General features: G+C 52.2%; 2 protein-coding genes across 4 annotated transcripts; one reads left to right on the top strand and one right to left on the bottom strand.

Moving 5' to 3' along the window:
- Positions 1–15: 15 nt before the first annotated feature.
- Positions 16–3,735, top strand: C10H6orf136 (chromosome 10 C6orf136 homolog). 2 transcript variants are annotated; one of them, XM_060163389.1, is made up of 6 exons: positions 16–221; positions 1,541–1,942; positions 2,227–2,315; positions 2,491–2,691; positions 3,282–3,351; positions 3,429–3,735. In XM_060163389.1, the coding sequence occupies exons 1-6, from the start codon at positions 150–152 to the stop codon at positions 3,540–3,542; spliced, it is 948 nt and encodes a 315-aa protein (XP_060019372.1). In that variant the 5' UTR covers positions 16–149; the 3' UTR covers positions 3,543–3,735. The 2 variants fall into 2 exon arrangements, with proteins under 2 accessions (XP_060019372.1, XP_060019373.1); XM_060163390.1 differs by having other exon boundaries at positions 70–221; positions 1,734–1,942.
- A 42-nt stretch (positions 3,736–3,777) lies between these two features.
- Positions 3,778–19,101, bottom strand: DHX16 (DEAH-box helicase 16). 2 transcript variants are annotated; one of them, XM_060163378.1, is made up of 20 exons: positions 18,710–19,101; positions 16,889–17,139; positions 16,630–16,792; positions 16,257–16,313; positions 12,988–13,242; positions 12,595–12,798; positions 12,324–12,515; positions 11,574–11,684; positions 11,286–11,401; positions 9,147–9,357; positions 8,857–8,955; positions 8,592–8,744; positions 6,839–6,979; positions 6,485–6,647; positions 6,271–6,389; positions 6,091–6,158; positions 5,202–5,364; positions 4,934–5,095; positions 4,518–4,691; positions 3,778–4,006 (listed from the first exon to the last, which is right to left on the bottom strand). In XM_060163378.1, exons 1-20 carry the CDS (start codon positions 18,914–18,916, stop codon positions 3,878–3,880), a joined length of 3,138 nt encoding a protein of 1,045 aa, XP_060019361.1. In that variant the 5' UTR covers positions 18,917–19,101; the 3' UTR covers positions 3,778–3,877. The 2 variants fall into 2 exon arrangements, with proteins under 2 accessions (XP_060019361.1, XP_060019362.1); XM_060163379.1 differs by lacking the exon at positions 3,778–4,006 and having other exon boundaries at positions 4,519–4,660.
- Between the last annotated feature and the right edge of the window lie 2,072 nt (positions 19,102–21,173).

The raw sequence follows: 21,173 nt of genomic DNA, 5'->3' as shown, positions 1-21,173 counted from the left end.
CGCAGTGCGCAAGCGCGCAACATCTCCGTTTCCCTCCCCTCAGCCCTTCACCCCCCCCCCTTTTCCCCTTCAAGAAGCCGGCTCCGGGGCACGCTCACCCCTGTGAGGAGGCCGGACACGGGAGGTGCTCTCTCCATTCCCGGAAGATCATGTACCAGCCCAGCCGGGGGGCGGCCCGGCGCCTCGGCCCCTGCCTCCGTGCCTACCAGGCTCGTCCCCAGGTAAGAGCAGAGGGGAAGCGGGAGGGGAGGAGAGGGGGCGGGGAGAGACCCTCCCCAGAGTCGGCGTGTGGGGCGGAGCGCGCGCCCCGTGTCGCGCAGGCGCAGTGACGTCCCGCCGCTCCTTCCCACCTGTGCGGGGCGGTGCGTTTAGGGGTTAGGGGTCGTGGGGATCCGAGGGCGGCGCCGCCAGCCCTGTAGAGCACGGGACGTCGGTCTCCCGGGCCTGCGGGGGCAGGCGGGCTGGAAGCTGGGGCGGTGGGGCGCGTCCGCATTTCGCCCGCGTTTCCGCGGTTACCTGTGCCTGGAGGTGATTTGAAGGGCAGGGGGCGGAGAAGTTCGCGGCGCCTCCCGGGAGCCGACCAGACAGACCTGCGGGCCGCGCTCTGCAGCCCGCGCATCTTGCACCCGGATAGCGGTCCCGGCGGGAAGGCCGGCCCGGGTGGACCCTGTTCGGGCCCCTGTGCCCGGGCGGGCAAGATGGCCACGCCCCCGGCGGAGACGGCGCCTCCGGGACACCGTCGGGGACAGAGGTACCCGCGCGGCCCGCCCGCTCTCCCGATAATGAGATTCCCTCGGGGGGGTTCGTTGGAAACGCGGGACTCGGGTCAGGCCTGACTTCGGGTGACCTCTCCCTCATCGCAGTTTCGACATCAGTAAACCAGGGGCATGAGGTCCAGCCTTTAACAGTCTCCTGGGCCTTTTCGTGTCATTAGAGGAGCCCGAATGATGAGCTTACTGCTTAACAGGTCGCAAAGTTTTATTTACAATTATTATCTCATATAGTCCTCATAATAACTCAGTGTGGTTTCATCGTCCTCGTTTATAGGAGGACATTCCCTCAGGCTGAGGAAATGAGATAGTGCCTAAGGTTACATGATAGAATTGGAACTCAAAAGTCTCCTAGTTCCAGTTGGATGTTAACTTTTCTCTATATAACCTCTGCTTCACACACTCCTGGAGTTGTGTTAGAGGCCACAGTACAAGAAGACCTGTAACTTATTCATTCATTTGTTCATTCTTCAAATATGCACTCTTATGATTCTTGCTGTAAGAGAGGCAGACCTGCCCCCAAACGGGTTTGGAATCTTAAACGAATCTAAAAGTACTTGCTAATGTTTGGGAGACGTATGTGTACTTTTGTCACAGGAAAGTGTTTGCTCCTGTTTTAAGTAGAGATGGAGATGAATTTTCCCTCAATAGTTCCATCTCTCCTGTCAGAAGGAGCAGGTGGGACTGGAAGCTTGTTAATGGGCAGTTTGGATGGCAGGGCATTAGGCAGCTGGATTCTTATCTTTTTCCCTTTTGTTCTTCCTCCTTAGGACCACCTTTCTCCACGGGCCCTACCATTCCCACCTCTTTGGCCTCACTCCGTGACAACCACTTCTCCATCTTTGCCTCTTTTCTGGTCTCCCCCACCCCCAAGCCCTCCCACCCGGCTGCTTCCCCGAGCTCCCCCACTACCTCTCCCTCAGGTCCAAGCCCTCACCTCACCATGGGTGGTTCTCCCCCCAGGAAAGGGGGAGGAGGGACCAGGACCTGAGTTACACAGCGGCTGCCTGGATGGGCTTAGGAGCCTATTTGAGGGACCTCCCTGCCCCTGTCCTGGGGCCTTGATACCTTTCCAAGCCTCTGGGACTGCCCACTCTTCCCCGGCCACTCCATCAGGAGATCCGAGTATGGAGGAGCACCTGGCTGTCATGTACGAGAGACTGAGACAAGAGGTAAGTCAGTTCAGAAGTGGCCTTTGTCCGAAATGGGAAGGGATGTAGGTAATTTTTAAAAATAGGGAGTCAGTCAACTGGATTCTTTCTGGGAACCACAAGACGGGCATATAAATATGTTATAAACATTTCCCAAGGAAAAGATGCTCCTCAGTTTGGATTAGGGAAGTTAAACATGGGATGAGATGACCTTTCACTCATGAATAAAGAGACATTAAATATAGAAAACTGAGAAATAGGATCATCTTTTCTTTCCTCCTGGTCTGATGCCTTCTTCCACCTAGCTTCCCAGTCTCTTCCTTCACTCCCACGACTACACTCTCTACTCATCGGATGTGGAATTCATCAATGAGATCCTGAACATGCGTACCAAGTGAGAATCCACGAATGGGTAGGGCCTTGGGGAGGAAAAGGACCCAATGCTATTTTCACTTATTAGAGAATGTCCTAGGCTGCTTCTCACTGCTGCTCCCCATCCCACTGTCAGATACCAGTTTGGTTTTCTGATTCTGCCATCATGAGATTTCTTTCCCATTCCTTCCTCCCAGAGGCCGGACATGGTACATTCTGTCACTGACCCTCTGCCGCTTCCTGGCCTGGAACTATTTTGCACAGCTTCGGCTGGAGGTTCTACAGCTGACCCGCCACCCTGAGAATTGGACCCTGCAAGCCCGCTGGCGGCTTGTGGGGCTGCCCATCCACCTACTCTTTCTGCGTTTCTATAAGCGTGACAAGGAAGAGCTTTACCGGTAAGAGAAGTGAGAAAAGAAACGCACTACAATTTCCTAATCTTACCCTTTTGGGAATCTATGGTCTAGTCTTCTAGACAATCCTGGATCTACCCTGACTTGACTGCAGGCTCCTTGAGGGCAGGATCTTGTTTTTGTCTACTTTAATCTAACAAAAAATAGAGACTCTGAATATATGAGGAAGCTTCTGAACTCAGCTTCTTCATGTACATTACCTGGCACATAGTAGGTACTCAAATACTTATTGAACAGATGAAAATTCCCATCTCATAAGTGGTGCCTCACAACCTTAGGTAAAGTACCTGGTAAATTTCTGGCACAGAGTAGAATCCCAAGAAATTCTTAGGCTCAGCCCAAACCAGTGGTTCCCAAACTTTGCTGCACAGTGGAATCATTCAGGAATCTTTTTAAAATATCGGTGCCAGACATTCTGATTTAATTGGGCCAGGGAACAACCTCAGGATTTTTAAAAGATCCCCAGGTGATATAATATGTAGTAAAGTTTAGGAACTACTAGTTTAAACAAATGCTTGAATTAAACTTTGGGACCAGTCCCCTTCTCCCTCAGTGAGCCTTTCTCCCTTCACCAGGACCTATGATGCCTATTCCACCTTCTACCTGAATTCCAACGGCCTCATTTGTCGCCATCGCCTAGACAAAGTGAGTCCTAGGGCTGTGTAGGGGTGGGGTGATGAGGTAGAACATCCCACCAGCTGGCATTAACCTTTCTCCTGCAGCTGATGCCTTCACACTCACCCCCAACGCCCGTGAAGAAGCTGCTAGTGGGAGCCCTGGTGGCTCTGGGGCTGTCGGAGCCAGAACCCAACTTACACCTGTGTTCCAAGGGCTGATCAGGAACTGGGGCAGAGGCAGCATGGAAGACTTGCTACGCACAAGAGGAGGAGGTGGAGGTGGCCAAAGACCTCAGGAGCCAGCTTCCTCCTCTCTTCTCTCTTCTCCTTTACTTTCCATCTCATGCTGTGTAAAGCTGCTGTGTAACTTAACTTGTAAATAATAAAATCTAAGTGAATATATGAGATCGAATTTCCATGTCACCTTCTCTGAATCTCTAAGGTTCCCCATAGCTTTACTCTAAAAATATTTTTATTAATAGATATTAAATAATGTACAGAAGGAAAAGGAGCTGGTGTTAACGTTCTATTTGTTCTGTTATGTTCTCTGCTCTTTACCCTAGCTCTTCTCGTGTCTTGCCTACTTTTCTGGGCATTTTCTTAGCATGGGGATCTTCTAGCTCCTTGGCCTTGTAATAGTGGGGAGCCACCTCCAGAAGCCAACTGCTCTCAATCTCCAATACCTGGAAGGGACGAGAAAAAATCAGCAGGGCTCCCTTCTGTCCAACCTAGTTTCTGATGTGTGCGTGTGATTTAAAAGAAGGTTCTCTTCTTTCCCCTTTGGCTCCAGGGCTAGGTGAAAGGGTACCTGGCTCTAATACTCTGGATCCCAGGGGCAGACACACATCTCTACATGTTATTCAAGAGCACAAGTAAGCTAACCCTAAACAAAAGCCTGAACATAAAGACTGAAATACACTCAGGATGGAGCTCATATCTGCTTTGTTCATTATCACCCCGGCACCTGAAACACTGAGAATGGGCATTCAAACACTTAGTGAGTGAATAAACAGTTCTCAGATCTTAGCAGATGCTGAGACAGCTGTTAGGATGCATTTCTACCTTATCCTACCTTAAACCAAGGTGCTTTCCTATTTCTCTGCCCGTCCCAGCAACGTGAACCTGGGTTTTTAGCTTGCCAGGATACCGTCTCCCACACAATCCACCTGCCTGGGCAGGGCAAGGTCCCCTCACCTGTCTCATGAACTCTTTGGTGGTCAAGACAAGTTCGTGGTAGAGCAACCAGCGTGGCTGTTCCTCAAAGAGGGAAGAGTTGGGATGAATGAACACCGTCTGCTGCTGTTTCACTGTGCGGTAGCCGCTGCGAGTCAACCGTGCTGTGTGGTAAAAGTAACCAGCAGTGATGGCCTGTGGAGCAGGCAGGAAAGGAAGTCAGTGGGAAAGGCAAGGACCCTCAGCACTCACTGCCTTTTTAGTTCAGGCTTTGGGAGAACTAGAAAGGTAAGGGCCTTTCAGTGGTCCGGAAAGCAAGCACAGGGAGAGCACACCTTCCACAGGGGAAGGGGCACGTTCTCAGGCCCCTGGCCCCAGAGGAGAAGCTTGCTCCTCGGGAGACACTGGGTGGACAGCAGCAGACTAGAAACGCTGACCTTTCGGACACGGATATAGTCCCCCTGGCAGGAACTGAGACCGACTTCCACGCGTTCCAGGAGCCCCTCCAGCTGTTCCCGCACATCCCGGGCTCGGCGCATCGATCTGAACTGTACAAAGTTCTCATAGCACCACTGGGAAGAGTAACCACTCTCAGCCCACTGTGAAAAGGGTTGAAAAAGAGGGGGGGAAGAGGGGCTGTTAAGTATACAGCGGAACCAGAGTCCCCCACGTCCCCCTCACTCCCACTCACCCAAGCCCAGTGACCTGTGTATAAACGTTCAGCAGAACCAGGTGGTCCCCCCCAGGGAGGAAAAAGTTGACACGAGCATTGTCGGCATGGACGACCTTGTCCTTGGGTCGGTAGAAGATGGAGTTGTTGACAGAGAGCATGGCAGCCACTGTCAGGATCTCCTCCGAACAGCTGTACCTGGGGCAGGAAGGGAAAGGCATGGGAGTTCAAAGCGAGACACAGCAACAGGAACAGGAACAGGTGCAGTGAGGAGGAAAGTGATCACTGTGTGGTGGATGTCCTCACGTGGGGACAGCAAGTTGGGCTAACGGCTACAAATCAGAGAGTAGATTGATGGTGGCAGGGGCAACGGTATGGGGGTGAAGGAGGTGAGGGTCAGGTTATAGATAAAACGGTTAACAGGAGAGAGATCCAGGGAGGCAGGGGCAGGAAGGCACCGGGGCCCTCTGAGGTTCTGCAGTACGAAGGTGCACATTATAGCAGTCCCTTTAAGTTCACGTAATGACATTTAACCTCAACCATAGCAGAGAAAGGGCATTTAAAGGTGGTCCCTCCACAGCTGTTTCTAAATGCTCTAGTCTGAAACCTTAGGAATGAGTAAGTCCCCAAACCAGCCCTCACTCAGCACTCCTCACAATGGAAAATCTTCCACTTTCATTCATGCCCCCAAATTTTCTACACGCTTGTCAATTTCACCCATCTGATAATCATAACCAAAGACAGGACAGTGTCTTACTGATCCCTGTGGGCCTCAAAAGGGGCAATAAAAGTTATCTAATAACTTGTTATTTGTTAAAGAATAATGTGGTGGACAGAAAAAGCAAGATTGCAAAGATGGCTCCAGAGACAGAAAGAGGCAGGGCCAGTGTGTGTGCTGGGGGCCCGGCCGAGTCAGGGGCTTACTTCTCAGAGGCCAGGATCATTTTAGACAGCATGGGGTCCACCGGCAGCTCTGCCATCTTTCGACCAGACTAAGGAGAGGAAAGAGAGAGTTGAGGCCACTCCTCCCTCAGGTGTCCCGCCAACTCTCGAGGGGTCACCCCAGCCTTCCTCCTGCCCCAGCCTGCCGCCCTCCCACCTCACCGTGGTGAGCTCCCCAAGGTGGTTGAGGGCCCCCAGCGCGTACAGCTGCTCCAAAGCCAGCAGCAGGGTCTCATATGGCGGAGGGTCCAGGAAATCAAAGTGCATTAGGTCGTGGATCCCTGGAGAAAGATGTGAGGGGTAGAACAGAGTCCCTTCACAAGGACAAGCTAGCCCCACCCCTTCTGTCTCAGGAGGACTGGGGGACCCCAGTCACCTAAACTCTTGAGCAGCAACACGACGTTGCCCAGGCTGGTCCTCTGAATCTCGGGCACTGTGGTTTCTTCCAGCTCGTGCTGATAGGCCCAGGCGGTATACAGACGGAAGCACTTCCCTGCAGCCACCCGACCCGCCCGACCAGCTCGCTGACTGGCTGAGGCCTGGAAAGAAAGGACAGTTTGTCAGGCCCACGGACCATCTGGTGATGGAAAAGAGAAAGGGCAGTATTTCTGCAAGAAATCTGGGAGGGTGTGGACCGCTAATCCCCCTTGCTCTAAGCAGCCTCCACCACTTCTGAGCTGGCCTGTTCTCCCCCTCGCCCCGTGGAGACCCTGCTCAAGCCCAGGCCAACCTTGCTGCAGGGTGTGACGGTGAGCGATTCCATGCCCGTGCGTGGGTTGTAGCTCTTCTGCTTACAGAACCCCGGGTCCAGCACGTAAATGATGCCCTCAATGGTGAGCGAGGTCTCGGCGATGTTCGTTGCCACAACTACCTGAATGAGAGGATGTGGGATCGCCGGTAAATCCCACCCAGTTACCCAGAGGAAGTAATTCTGGAATACGTGGAGTAGATGAACAGGTGCAAAGGAGCAGGAGCTGAGGAGATTTGTGGCCAAGGTCGGGAGAGGGGGACAGGCCAGTAGAAGAGGGGAGATGTGGGGATTAGCAGGGCATAAGGCGGAAAGGACAGGAAAGGAAATGAAGGGGGTTCAGGGGTTTTTTCAGAGGTGGGAGCTGGGGGTGTCAGGTTCCGGCCCCATCTTCCCCACTGTCACTTTTTTTTTTTTTAATTTGTTTTTTAGTTTTTGGCCGCACCGCACAGCATGTGGGATCTTAGTTCCCCCATCCAGGGATCAAACCCGCGACCCCTGCAGTGGAAGTGTGGAGTCCTAACCACTGGACCTCGAGGGAAGCCCCACTGTCACTTTCATATTCACCTTTACACGTTACTCCCTAAAACAGCCCCCTGATGAGTCTCCCTGCTCTACTCCTAGCCCTGGTTACACGGCATCCAGAATGGTCCTTTTAAAATGTGAGCCTGTCACATCACTCCCCGCCACCCATCAGTGGCCTCCCACCCTACCTGAGAATCACATCCAAACCCCTTCAGGCCCTGAGTCCTCCAGGCCCTGGCTACTTTTCTGATCTCATCTCCTAGCAGCAGGGCTCCTCGCTCCATCCCTGCCCACTGCTGAGCTCGCCTCACGCCCATCCTCACGCCTGCCCTCCGCGTGCGCTATTCCCTCTACTTGGCGCGCTCTTCTCCCAGATGTCAGCCTGGCTCCTTCCCTGGCCTGGGTGAGGCCCCAGCTTCACTCTCACCTTATCAGAGAGGGAGAGGCCTTCCCTACACCCTAAGGAAAATCCCTTCCTGCCATTCCTCTCCTGACACCCCGGAGTCAGCCTCTGTCTTCCCATGCCACACTGTACCTCTTCAGAGCATTTGCCACAAATTGATATTAGGTATTTATGTGTTCATTGTCTCCTAACTTATATTAGACTAAACTCCATGAGGCTAGCTACTTGTTTTGTTCATTGCTGTACCCTCATCCCCTAGAACAGTACCTGGAACATGGGAGGAACTCTTTAAATATTTGTTGAATGAAAAGTTACATCTTTGCTCAAAATCCTTTGATGGCCACTAACTGGTCTAAAGTCCACACTCTTTCTCCTGCCATCAAAGGCCCTCTCTAATCACCATTCAAAGTTGTTTTTAGCCTGTCTCCCACTACTTCACCATGTGAGCCTTCCCCTAAGCCTGCTGGAGTACTCTGACTTCAGACACCCCTTAAGCCTTCCTCTGATATTCCGCCATCATCTTCCCTAAAGGTCCTCCAGACCAAATCCCGCCTCCTGGCACCCCAAGGGCCTCCCTTCTCCTCTGCACCTCCACCATGCTCACTTTCTGGATCACACATTTGGCTATCTCGCCATTCCCGCTGTCATCACCCTCTCTCTCCAGCTCCAGAGGCAAGGAACTGCCACCCCGCCTCGCAGCTGCAGCAGTGCCCAGGACACACCTTGCACAGGGCAGGCACACACTTTCCTTTTCACTACTAGTTGCGTGAACCACACGGGTGAAGAATGTGGGTTTCTCCAACTGACCTTCCGTGCCCCAGGGGGCGTGGGCTGGAAGATCCGCGCCTGCATATCGGAAGGCAGGTTGGCATAAATGGGCAGCACCAGGAGCTCCCGGATTTTGGAGCCCAGGCGGCGGCAGCGATCCTGGAGCATCTCACAGGCAGCCTCAATCTCCTCCTGGATTTGGGTGGGGAGAGCTGTGTGGGACCCAGAGTCACGAGAGGCTGACCTGCCAGCCCCATCTTCCCCTGGGATACACACATCACACCCCCTCCCCCACATCACGCACCTGTCCTGTCAGGAACACCAGGATATCCCCAGGGGGCTGGGTCACATGAATCTGCAGCACAGACACCACACAGGCCTCCAGGTAGTCTGCCTCTGGAGCCTGTGGGGGGAGGAGGCAGGGTCACAGGAAGGCCACCTGCTCAGGCAAATCTCTTCCTCTCCTCCCAGCTCGACATACACTTTATCCCAGTTTCCCTTTGGACTCTCCATCCCTTCCTCCCCTCCTTGGGACAATCTCCTTCAAAGGCTCCACTGCCTTTACTCTTAAGCCCAACCTCCCTGAGGGGGCACCTTGGTATAGAAGATGTCAACTGGAAACCTGCGTCCAGGGATCCGGAAGACGGGGGCGTCATCAAAGAAGGTGGAAAAGCGGGCAGTGTCCAGTGTGGCTGAAGCCACCAGGACCTTGAGCTCAGGTCGGAATCGAGCAACATCCTTGATCAACCCAAAGAGAATGTCTGTGTGCAGGGTCCGTTCGTGGGCCTCATCCACCATCACCACGCTGAGGAAGGAACGGGGGCACCAGTGAGCAAGGGGAGGTGGGTAATGCAGGAGGGGACACTGGGGTCGCCGGATGAGAGGACAGGCCCCTATCCTGGCTAGGAAGGAACAGACAGACCTGAAGCACCATGATGTGAACAGCCCCGAAGCTCCCGGGGTCCTCTGGGGCACCTGCTGTGCATCCCTGATTGACCCTGATGCCTCTTTCTGGAGAGAGGGGCCGGGTGAGCCCTCCCACCCCAACCTGAGAGGACTCTGCAGGCTTCTTGGTCTCCTCGTAACTTAGCTACAAGTGTGTCACCTTCTTTCTCCTTGCTCTAGTCTTTGGATTTCCTGCCAAGCCCGCAGGAGCTCATCCCCCACATCAACCCTTTGTGCCTAACTGTGACCATGATGGTGAAGTCCTCAGCCATTTCACAAAGCAGGCTGGCGTGATGGGAAAACCCCACAGCCTGAACACTCTCACATTAGCTGGCCTTCCATGGGTTCTCAGAGGTTTTTCCTCTGAGGAAAGGACCAAATCATATCTGTCCCATTGCTCCACTGTAACCTTCTAGGACCGGAAATCCACAGTCTCCTAAGAGCTGAAAAGGCAAGTACTGCTCAGCTGGCCTGGCTCCACCCTCATCCCATCCATGAATCACTTCTCCCCCACAAGACATGCTCATCCAACCCCTGCTTGGCCAATGCCGGCACTGAGAACTCATTATTCACGGATCAAGCCACTCCAAGACGTGGGCCAGAGGCTTAAGAGTCAGGGCGCAAGCACTCTGACAGCCCCCGCAATCTCTGCCACACTATGGCTTGTCAGTATTGATCTGAAATCCGCCTCCCTGTAACCTCCCCCATGGCTCCTAGCTGTGCTCTCTCGGGTCACATAAAACAAGTCTGGTCCCTTTCTCATGTAATAATAGCCCTTCACACATTTAGAGGGAACCAGGATGTCTGAGTTTTCCCCTCCAAGCTGAACATTCTAAGTTTTTGCAAGTGGTCTTCACGTGGCTTCTCAACAGCACCATTCTACCATCCTGGTTGTTTTCTGAACTCTGGGAACAATTGGGGAGACACAGAAAGGCTTTCTCTGTAGCCTCTTCTACCCTCCGGGCCCATCTCAGTTCTAAGACTGTTCGAACCATAAAGATTCAAAAACTGGTGGACAGGACTTCCCTGGTAGCGCAGTGGTTAAGAATCCGCCTGCCAAGGCAGGGGACACAGGTTCAGACCCTGGTCCAGGGAGATCCCACATGCCGTGGAGCAACTAAGCCCATGCGCCACAACTACTGAGCCTGCACTCTATAGAGTGCAGGAGCCACAACTACTGAGCCCACGTGCTACAACTACTGAAGCCCGTGCACCTAGAGCCCGTGCTCCACAACAAGAGAAGCCACCGCAATGAGAAGCCCGCGCACCGCAACGAAGAGTAGCCCCTGCTCGCCACAGCTAGAGAAAGCCCGTGCGCAGCAACGAAGACCCAACACAGCCAAAAATAGATAAATAAATAATTTAAGAAAAAAGAGGGGCTTCCCTGGTGGCGCAGTGGTTGAGAGTCTGCCTGCCGATGCAGGGGACGCGGGTTCGTGCCCCGGTCCGGGAAGATCCCACATGCCGCAGAGCGGCTGGGCCCGTGAGCCATGGCCGCTGAGCCTGCGCGTCTGGAGCCTGTGCTCCGCAACGGGAGAGGCCACAACAGTGAGAGGCCCGCGTACCGCAAAAAATATATATATATATATATAGAAAGAAAGAAAAAAGAACTGGTGGATAAATCAGAAGAGAAGACAATGTCCAAAATGGCCAGGTGGGAAGATAGGAGGGAAAAGCCAAAGATTAAAGGAGATAAAGGAAGGTACTGAAAAACAGGAGGGCAGCAGACCAGAGGGAGGTGAAGGCGGGCAGCACCCCCTCTCGTGGGAGCTGGGGGCCTGTGCATACCTGTAACTCGCAAGGTCAGGCTCAGAGAGGAACTCCCGGAGAAGCATCCCATCCGTCATGTAGCGCAGGACAGTTCGCTCTGATGTGCAGTCCTCAAAGCGGATGCTGTAGCCGACCTGTCATGTGGGCCATTAGTGATCGACAGTTGGGCTGTTGCCCCCAGAAGGGAGGGCAAAGGGACAAGGGTGAGCACCTGGACCAGTGGGGGTTGAGGGGACCTGCAGGCAGCGGGGGCTGAGTCCCAGACCCTAGGGGCTCCCCTCGTCCCTCAGTCCTCACAGATCTCACCTCATTCCCAAGCTTCACACCCATCTCCCGGGCCACTCGGGCAGCCACACTCATGGCTGCCACTCTCCGGGGCTGGGTGCAGGCAATCTTCACACCTTTCTTTGTGTAACCCTGCATGACAAGAAGAAAGAGGAGGTTTTCACTTTGACAAATATGCAGCTGGGGCCCAGCAATTCAGAGAAGTTGGAAATGCAGGGCAGGAGGAACAGAGAAACAGACAGAGCAGAAAACCAGACAAGAAGGGCAAACGGATAGGATGGCAGACCCAGGGCCCACAAAGGGTCCTCACCCAGCCCTAGGCAGTCCCAGCCCTTTGGGTCATCAAGTTCGGGGCTTTGTGAGATTCAAGCTGGAAAAGGACTGACCGGCTGGGCAGACCCAAAAGCAAGGGGAACAAGGGAAGGTAAAAAAGCAGGAAAAGTCTTTTCACTCCTCATTCCTTGGCCCTGCGGAGGAGCAGAGGCCGGGCTGGTGGAGCGGGGTCCATGTTCACACCCACACGCCACCATCTAACCGTCTATACCTCCTTCCAACGCTAACCTACAGAACACCTATCAGGCATGGACACCATGGCAGGAAGTGAGAACAGAAGCATGAAAAGGGTGTGGTCCTTATTCTAGAGAACCTCACCACTTAGCAGAAAAGACTAAAGGACTGAAATACAGAAGGAAAGTGACTACTCAAAATCCCACGTAAAAGAGCTGACAGGACTGTGCTGGTCAGCGCCAGCGGAGGCTGAGGCTGCCATACCTCCTCAAAGAGGTACTGTGGGATTTGGGTGGTCTTGCCCGAGCCTGTCTCGCCTTCGATGATGAGGACCTGATGACTAGCAATGGCGGCCAGCAGCTCCTCGCGGAACGGGAACACTGGGAGGCTGCGGCGGACGACCTGGATGGACTCCTTCTGCTGGGCCTGGGTTGGAACGGGTGGGGCTGACGGCTCCTGAGAAGGAGGAGAAGGGCTGTGAGTTTCAGGGCCGGCTCCCACGCTCCTCGGGACATCCCAGCGCCCACCACCTCACCTCGTCACCCTGGAGCTGAGTGGCCCGGACGAACTCGATGGTCTCCTCTTCCTCCAGCACCAGCTGATACTTGGGCTCCTGGGAGGCAGCATCTCGGGCCCCAAACTTCAGGGACGCTGCCCCGAGCCGGGCCTCCTCCCAGCGCCGCTGCTCCTCCCCAGGGGCACCGGACTCCTCCTCCACTAGATCCACCGCTCGTGCTGGCTAAAGAGAGAGGGGCACGTGGAGACAGAGCTGCCCTCTCTGCCCAGCACCCCCTCCCCAGCCGCTACCCCCGCCCCCGGAGAAAGGCAAGACAAGGAAGGGGCCAGCCAAGCCACCGCCCAAGCCCCGGAAGTCTTCCCTCCCATCTGCTCGGGGACCGGGGCTGAAGCGGTGACCCCCTCGCCTCACCTGTCCTCGCGTCTCCTCAGGCATGTGGTAGCGATTGGTGGCCTCCAGCTTCTCCTGCTCCCCAGCCGCCCGGTACTCCCGGGCCAGATCCCGCACTCGCCGCTTGTATCTGAGCTCACGCCGCTCATGTTGGCTCAGCTCCACATCCCCAAAGAGGAACTCCTCGTCCACCAGCTCGGCCTCCAGGTCCTCAAGCTTCTCACGCTCCCGCTTGGCCAGGTATTCTCGGCGGGATTTCTTCCGCAGCTCAGGGACCTGGGTCAGCCCAGGGCAGTCAGAGCCTCTTCTCGCTGGAAGAGTGACCCTTTTCCTCACATACCCCTAAGAGTGACAACCTCTGACAGGCCGACAAGAGAACCTAAAGATGTGTCCTCTACCTTCCTTCCCTCTGCACTGGACAACGCGACTGACGACATGCCCAACGCTGGGCCGACACGCTGCCTTCCAGCAGGAGGACCCAGCTGGACGTCCTTCCAGGCAGCCTGACCATCTTTGCGAATATAAATTAACTAGAGCTAAGGTGATTATGTGCATATTTTATATTGTACTCTTGCTGTTTTATTCGACTTAGTGGAAAGGGGAAAAACATAACAGCTGATACCAGCATTTGGAAGCACAGGTCTCAAACTGAAAACAACTGAGACAGTTGGAAACCCTGGGTGAGCCAAAAATAGGTACTCTTCCTCCCCAGTGATATGCTCCCCCGTCTTGAACCAAATGACTGCAGTTTGAGGAAAAGGGAAAAATAAATTACACACAAAAAGGTTGGAAGCATCAGAGAGTGGTTCTGTGAGGCAAAATGTAATGAGGGATGTTTAGCTCGGGGACTAACTTCTCCCCCTCAGACAATGGGTCATTTGGCTTCTACGTGTTTCCTTTCAATACAGGCTTTTCAGGACACACTGTGGATGACAGAACTGGCCACATGCTGAAGGCCTTTCTGAACCCTAACCCTAAGCCCTCCCACTGTGGCAACACAATCTTCCCTGTGTTCACAACAAGCTCCTCTACTGCAGTGACAAAACCCCACTGCTGCCCTCCCCTTGGGGGCCCTGATTTGATTTAATTGCTTGGTTTTTCTTGTTTGTTCTATCACGTCTTAAAATGGAGTTTATGCTCATGACCTGACCTGAGTACCACAATCAAATACTCCTTCGGCCTGATGGGTGAGGCAGATGGATGTCTTTTTAAAATATGGGCAAGAAATCAGGGCAATTTGAGCATCGAAAAGAATAATGATATGCAATTATAAAATACTGAGAAATAAAAATTCATGAGTCCAACATGACATGCGTACAAACAACGGGAAAAAAACTTCTGTCACCGGTGAGGTGACTATTACAGCAGACTCTTTACTCTGAAAATTAGTAATTAAAAGGAAACAATTAAGCATTTGCCCTCACTTTGAGGAAGGCACTGTAGCCCATTCCTTGTTGTTGAGGAAAAGTTCTTCTTTATATAAAAAGGCTAGCTGATAAATGTAGAAGGAATGTCAGGATCCAAAAATCACCACTTTGCAATCCCCCATGACATAAGTGATTCAGGAAAGGATTAGCAGTGGTTGCTAAACCATTAGCTGAGAGGCTGGAAGGATACCAGCACTAACGCGCACACAGCTGGACAGTGTGTCCCCCTGATATGATGGGCACGTCACCACCCAAGAGGTGTTGCTGCCACAGCTGTTTAATCTGAGTCTAAGCAAGCTGTGGACCCAATTTCCACTTTAAAGAAAGCACTGGGACAGAACTTAATACCACAAGATAAGGATCAGATAAATCCAGAATGTAGGACACGGTACAAGATGAGACAGAAAGAAAGAGAGAGAAGGGGGAAGTGAAACAAACTGAAGAAACCTAACAACCAAATGCAATGCGTGAACCCTGACTGGATTCCAGTTTGCAAAAAGCAGTTATTAAAGACATTTTGGGGTAACTGGGGAAATCTTACTGTAGGCAGGTTCTTAGTTGATATATGAGAAACCTCTGCCTGGGTGTGACAAAGGCACTGTGGTTTTAGAGAAATATCATACCAGGTACATGCTGATGGGACAAAATGCCATGATGTCTAAAACTTTTAAATGGTTCAAAAAGAGAGGAAAAGAAAAAAGCCGCCATTTACATAGGCATTGCAGGGACTTCTCTGGTGGCGCAAGGGTAAGAATCCGCCTGCCAATGCAGGGAACACAGGTTCGAGCCCTGGTCTGGGAAGATCCCACATACCACGGAGCAACTAAGCCCATGCGCCACATCTACTGAGCCTGCGCTCTAGAGCCCACACGCCGCAACTACTGAAGCCTGTATGCCTACAGCCCGTGATCCGCAACAAGAGAAGCCACCGCAATGAGAAGGCCGTGCACCATAATGAAGAATAGCCCCCCATCGCTGCAACTAGAGAAAGCCCACGCGCAGCAACAAAGACCCAACTCAGCCAAAATATAAATAAATAAATAAATTTTTTAAAAAATTGCCTTATACTATTCTTTCAATTTTTCTATTTGTTTGAAAATTTTCATAATTGAAAAAGAAAAGAATAATTCAGGAAAGTAAAAACACTACACCAGCATCGAGAGATGTCTCAGAAGTCTGACCACAGTCACTTTGTGGGGTGTGAGCTGAGATGGATATGTCAGGAGAGAGCTGATGGCCACTAGGCCATTTTCGGGACACCAAGAGCCTCAAAATTCTTTGGGGAAATCTAAGTGTGACTTAATGGGAAGACCAGGCCTTTGGAAAACTGCAACCCTACCTAGGCTAACCCCGTAACAAGTCCAGTTCATGAATTACAAGGGCTCTGTCCCCGTGCAGTGAGAAGACCAAATCAGGAAACCAGTGGGAGATCACAAGGCCCCGTGGGGCACGGAGGGATCAGGTGGTAAGAAGGTATGTGGAGATGCTGTACCCAAGCTCAGGGGTCAGCACGCCCGTGGGCAGCAGGACTCTGCTCTGCCCCTGTCCTGCAGCCGCCCCTTGAACACCCAGCTGCCTTTGGAGTATATCTCTTTAACTCTCAGGAACAGGGAAAGCTCACACTCTCCTCACTAACACACAGTGTGATCTGATCCTAGGAGTCAAAGAGGGTTTCTGGGCCGTTTTCTTCCCTCTACAACTTAATCCATCCTCAGCAGGCTCCTGTCAACCAAGCCCCCTCCTCCAGAGACCCAACACCCCACCAGCAGCTCCACTGCACTTCCTGTGCACACTTTCTCCCTATCCTTAACCACACTCCTTCAGTAAGTCTTTCCTTTTGTCTTCCTGGGCACTGGGACTCACCATGGCTTTCCGGTCTTCCTCAGCCATCTTGAGGCGCTTCTGAGCCTCTTCATAAGCCTAGGAGAAGAAGGCAAGAGTGGCCAAAAGTCCCCACACCCACAGCCATTGCCCTTCTAGAATCACAGGTATCATCCTGATGTTCCCTAGCAAAAAAAATGTTCCCTGGCACAAAGAAATGTTCCCCCTTCACTGAGGAATCTCTGGGGCTGCAAGTTCAGCAGAGAGCCACCTTAGCCCAAAGACCCAAAGACATTACCAGATCACTGTAGGCAGCCCCTTGTCTTCCCAGAGATCACTATCTGCAATCACACCCAACCTCACACTGGACCCAGGGATCTTCTGGGCACTGACGGGACGTGCTGCTCCTACACACCTTCTTGTCTGACCGCTCCAGGACGTTGCGAGTCCGGTCCTTGTCCCGCTGCCGAACCCGCTCGGCGAACGCATCGCGCTCCTCCAGGTCCTGAAGGCGCTCTCGCTCTGTCCGCTCCCACTCATCCTCTGACTCTGGCTTCTCCGCCTGCTGTTTACTCCCCCTGCAGCCCAGCCCAGAGCATTAACTAAGGGCATCCAGAGGCTTACTGTCCCATCATCCACCTGCCCCATCCTCTCTCACCCTACTTCTGACTTACTGTGTCTTCCTCTTTTCTTTCTCAGAAAACTCTTCCTCCTCTTCTTCTTCCTCTTCCTCCTGACGTTTCTTCCTGAGGTGTTTCCGTTTTTTCAGCTTCTTCCGGAGACTGCTCCCGGCCCTGCCCACAGTCTCCTCGCTGCTCTCCTCACTGTCCTCCAGCAACCTGTAGGATCGGTTCTTTTCCAGCAGGGCTCTGGCCTCTCGCTCTGCTGCCCGAGCTGGCTTTTCCACCACAGCCTTCCTTGGGACCTGTCAGAAGAGGAGAGGATAAGGGGGTGTGACCAACTCCTGATCCCTGCCCACCTACTCTGCCCTGTTCCTAATTTAAGGAGTAACTTGACCTTAAACCGGCCTTCATCCTCTCCCTTCCCCAAGGCTTCACACCATGTCCATCAGCCTGAATAGGGCCTCTCAGCTTCCAAACTTCTTTTCAGTCGTTCATTTAACAAACATTTATCGAAGCCTGTCCCATGCACCCACTGCTAGGTACTAGGGATACAGGGATAAATAAAGAGACAAAAACTCTTGCCCTCATGGAGTTTACATACTCATATCCAATTCTCAACTGCTCAGCCTCTGTTCTTCCCAATGACTAAGTCATTCCTACCCAAGGACTGGCCAGGATTGTTGTGCAGAGGCCTGTCACAGGCCTGGCACTGTACCAGACTCCAGGGATACACTGGTAAACAGATTAACATAAAGTTCCTACTCTCCCATCCCTTACATTCTAACCTCATTTCTCACCAAGCACCTTATGGGATATCCACACCAGGTTATCCACCATTCTCTGAATAAGCTCAACACTTTTAGTATTACTGGATACTTTCTAAGCTCTAATTCTGCAAGGTGCAGTTAGGTGGTAGGAATACAAAGACAAGAAATAGTCTTGTCGGGCTTCCCTGGTGGCGCAGTGGTTAAGAACCCGCCTGCCAAGGTAGGGGACATGGGTTTGAGCCCTGGTCTGGGAAGATCCCACATGCCGCGGAGCAACTAAGCCCCTGCACCAAAACTACTGAGTGGACGCTCTAGAGCCCGCAAGCCACAACTACTGAGCCCACGTGCCACAACTATTGAAGCCTGCGAGCCTAGAGCCCATGCTCTGTAACGAGAAGCCACTGCAATGAGAATTCCACACACCGCAACGCAGAGTAGCCCCTGCTTTCCGCAACTAGAGAAGGCCCACGTGCAGCAACGAAGACCCAACGCAGCCAAAAATAAAATAAATAAATTTATTTTAAAAATATTTCATTAAAAAAAGAAATACAGTCTTGTCTTCCAGGAGCTAACCTTTACACCTGTACTCTTCTCCCCTCTCTACGTGACAAATTCCAGGGAATCTTTGGGTCTGCTTTTCCCGATCCCAACTCCCACCCCTTCTGCCCTCCCACAGCACCGGCCTACACATCTATTCTATAGCCTCGCTATTCAAAGGATGGTCTGTGGACCACCAGCCATCACCTGTAAACTTGTTAGATTTGTTAGAAATGAAGAAACGAAGAATCCATCCCAGACCTACCGAATCGGAACCCGCATTTTAACAAAAGCCCTGGATGAATCCTGTACCTGTTAAAGTTTGAGAAACACTGCTCTATAGCGCTTAATCCAACACACTTAAACCATTCTCAATCTTCTCCACGGAAGTAGACGTCCAGCCCGTAGGCGATAACGGACAAAGAAGAAATGCTGGTGAACTGAGCTTATTTAATTCTCGGTTGGACAGTTAGCCCGACCTCACCAGAACAAATAACCTGGGGGCGCCGCCCCCGCTCCACCCCCTCTCCTGCCGCTCCCATGCCCGCCCCCCACCCCCACGCCGCACCTTGGTCCAGAGTCTCAAGGCGAAGTCCCGGGCCGGCCCACTGACGTCCAGGGTATCGGTGTCTCGCAAGCGCTGCACGAACTCCTCTGCCGAGGCGCAGCGCTGCGCGGTACCGATGAGGAACTGGGCCACATGCCGCTCGCTCAGTCCCAGCACCGAGTGCAGCTCGTCTTGCACCCAGCGCTCCAGCCCCGCCGGCGTCGCCATGGCGACTCACGCTCCCTATTCCCGGCCCTGAGAGTGTCTCGAGCAGCCTCGCTGGCGGCCGGGCGGGTCACCCGGAGGCCTGAAGCCCCGGGCCGGAGCCTCTGTTCCACAAAGAAGCTGCCTTAGGACCTGGGGGTTCGGTTTCCAACAGCCCAAAGCAATCCCCCCGGACCTCGGAAGCCGGAAGTAGCTGCACTTTTTCCGGCCTAAGCACTACGGTGGCCGAGCGAAGTCAAATCTTGCGGAATTGTACTCGAAGCTTGGGATAAAACATTTTCATTTCCTCCCCCACCGAATCTCTCTTTCGCCCTCTGTTGGTCACTCCTGGGTGTTACACTCACTCATTTCATTCCACAAATGCTGAGAGCCTAATGTGTGCTAGGCAGTTTTAGTTCCGGGGATATACCAAAGAACAAATCAGAAACAAATCCCTCACAGAATTTACAGTGGCTTGAGGGGGGCGGAGACAAGATACATAAAAAATAAAACATGTGGGCTTCCCTGGTGGCGCAGTGGTTGAGAGTCCGCCTGCCGATGCAGGGGACACGGGGTCGTGCCCCGGTCCGGGAGGATCCCACGTGCCGCGGAGCGGCTGGGCCTGTGAGCCATGGCCGCTGAGCCTGCGCGTCCGGAGCCTGTGCTCCGCAACGGGAGAGGCCACAACAGTGAGAGGGCTGAGTACCGCAAAAATAAATAAATAAATAAATAGACATGTAAGTTCCATGGAGCCAAAAATAATGCAAGGTGTATGTGTGTGTGTGTGTGCGCGCGCGCGCGCGCGCGCGGCTGGTGGGGCAGTCTTTCAAATTAGAGGATCAGGTCCATGCTTATTACAGATTAGGCCGTGCTGATTAGAAGTGATCTTTGCTAGGACTGGTACTTTCCGCAGAAGTGAATACAGGTTAGGCTTAAAAGAGGACTCCAGGCAGGAGAAGACTTGGGATGTGGAGAAAAAATAAAGGTGCCCGCTTTTCTTGGCGCTGTCTCTGGAAGTTATTTTAAAAGATCTGCAAACTAAGGAATGTGCAAACTGTATTCAGCATTTTTTTTTATTTTTCTTTTTGTATTCAGCTTTTTTTTTTTTTTTGCTAACTGCTTGAGAAACTCACTGGTGACTGCTTAATTTTAAATAAGCAGAGTTTGTTGCTTGACTCTGCCGTCCTCTGTTTGATCCTGCTTCATACTTTTACAATTAATTGTATTTATCGACACTACGCTGGGAAAAGAAACATTTGTTATTCCAGTTAACAGCCACAGGTAGCTCCACATCATTGGCTTCTTTCTTTCTTTTTTAAAAATTTATTTATTTTTATTTTTGGCTGCGTTGGGTCTTCGTTGCTGCACGCAGGCTAACTGTGGTTGCGGTGAGCGGCAGTGCCGGCTTGTCATTGCAGTGGCTTCTCTTATTGCGGAGCACCGGCTCTAGGCGCACGAGCTCAGTAGTGTAGTGCATGCCCTTAGTTGTTCGACAGCATGTGGGGTCTTCCTGGGCCAGGCCTCGAACCCGTGTCCCGTGCATTGGCAGGTGAATTCTTAACCACTGCACCACCAGGGAAGCCCTCATTAACTTATTGAATGCACTGCTTTCTATTTCTGAAATGGACTGTGGACACCCCTGGCACCTCAGAGCCTCTTGCTTCTGCTTTCCTGGGTCACAACTGATTAGGATCTTTACCTAATTAGCTACTCATGTAGTATCCTGTTTCCCTCCTACCCACATCCTCTCTGAAGTGGCTCATTCTTTTGACACCTTGCTTGTTCCCTTGCTGGTAAATTAAAGACCTTTGGCATATGTTTAAGATCAATTTGTCTAATACACTTTGTTTTTAATAAAGAAGGAATCTCCTCTGACTAGTCTGAGAGGAGCATCCTCTAGTGATAGAAGGACTACAACTACTTAACCATGTCTTGATTAGCCTGGAGAACTTAAAAAAAAAAAAAAAGACTGATAAGTAAAATACAGATATTCTACATTTGTAGAAAATAAAAATTCATTGAAATGGGGAAACCTCCCAGTACCAACTACACTTGGGCCACAAAGCCATGAATTATCCCATTGTCTATCAGAGGAGACCCTTTTGAGGAATCTGCACTTCTGTACATACACTATACTTGCAGCAATTTCAGGAGACTTATTATTTATGGTCCTGAGTCTTGGAGTAAAATCCTCTGGATTAGCCACTACTAATCACATACTATCTGGCTGCTTGCATTGCACTAGGCTTCTGAATACCAGAATCCTTCAATTCAGAGTGTC

This window comes from Lagenorhynchus albirostris, chromosome 10, assembly GCF_949774975.1.
Source record: "Lagenorhynchus albirostris chromosome 10, mLagAlb1.1, whole genome shotgun sequence".
In the NCBI taxonomy this organism is placed as follows: Eukaryota; Metazoa; Chordata; class Mammalia; order Artiodactyla; family Delphinidae; genus Lagenorhynchus; species Lagenorhynchus albirostris.
The sequence above is the reverse complement of the archived record's forward strand: the minus strand, read 5'-3'. Positions and strand labels throughout refer to the sequence as shown.

What these genes read in the sequence shown, in the direction of transcription:
- DHX16 (XM_060163378.1), bottom strand. Translation starts at nt 18,916, where the DNA reads ATGGCGACGCCGGCGGGGCTGGAGCGCTGGGTGCAAGACGAGCTGCAC. An exon ending in TGGTGTTCCTGACAGGACAG is followed by an intron (nt 8,745 to 8,856) that starts GTGCGTGATGTG and finishes ACCCAAATCCAG; the next exon opens with GAGGAGATTGAGGCTGCCTG. An exon ending in CCGTCACACCCTGCAGCAAG is followed by an intron (nt 6,648 to 6,838) that starts GTTGGCCTGGGC and finishes CTTTCTTTCCAG; the next exon opens with GCCTCAGCCAGTCAGCGAGC.
- C10H6orf136 (XM_060163389.1), top strand. Translation starts at nt 150, where the DNA reads ATGTACCAGCCCAGCCGGGGGGCGGCCCGGCGCCTCGGCCCCTGCCTC. An exon ending in GACAAGGAAGAGCTTTACCG is followed by an intron (nt 2,692 to 3,281) that starts GTAAGAGAAGTG and finishes TCCCTTCACCAG; the next exon opens with GACCTATGATGCCTATTCCA. An exon ending in GTCGCCATCGCCTAGACAAA is followed by an intron (nt 3,352 to 3,428) that starts GTGAGTCCTAGG and finishes TTTCTCCTGCAG; the next exon opens with CTGATGCCTTCACACTCACC.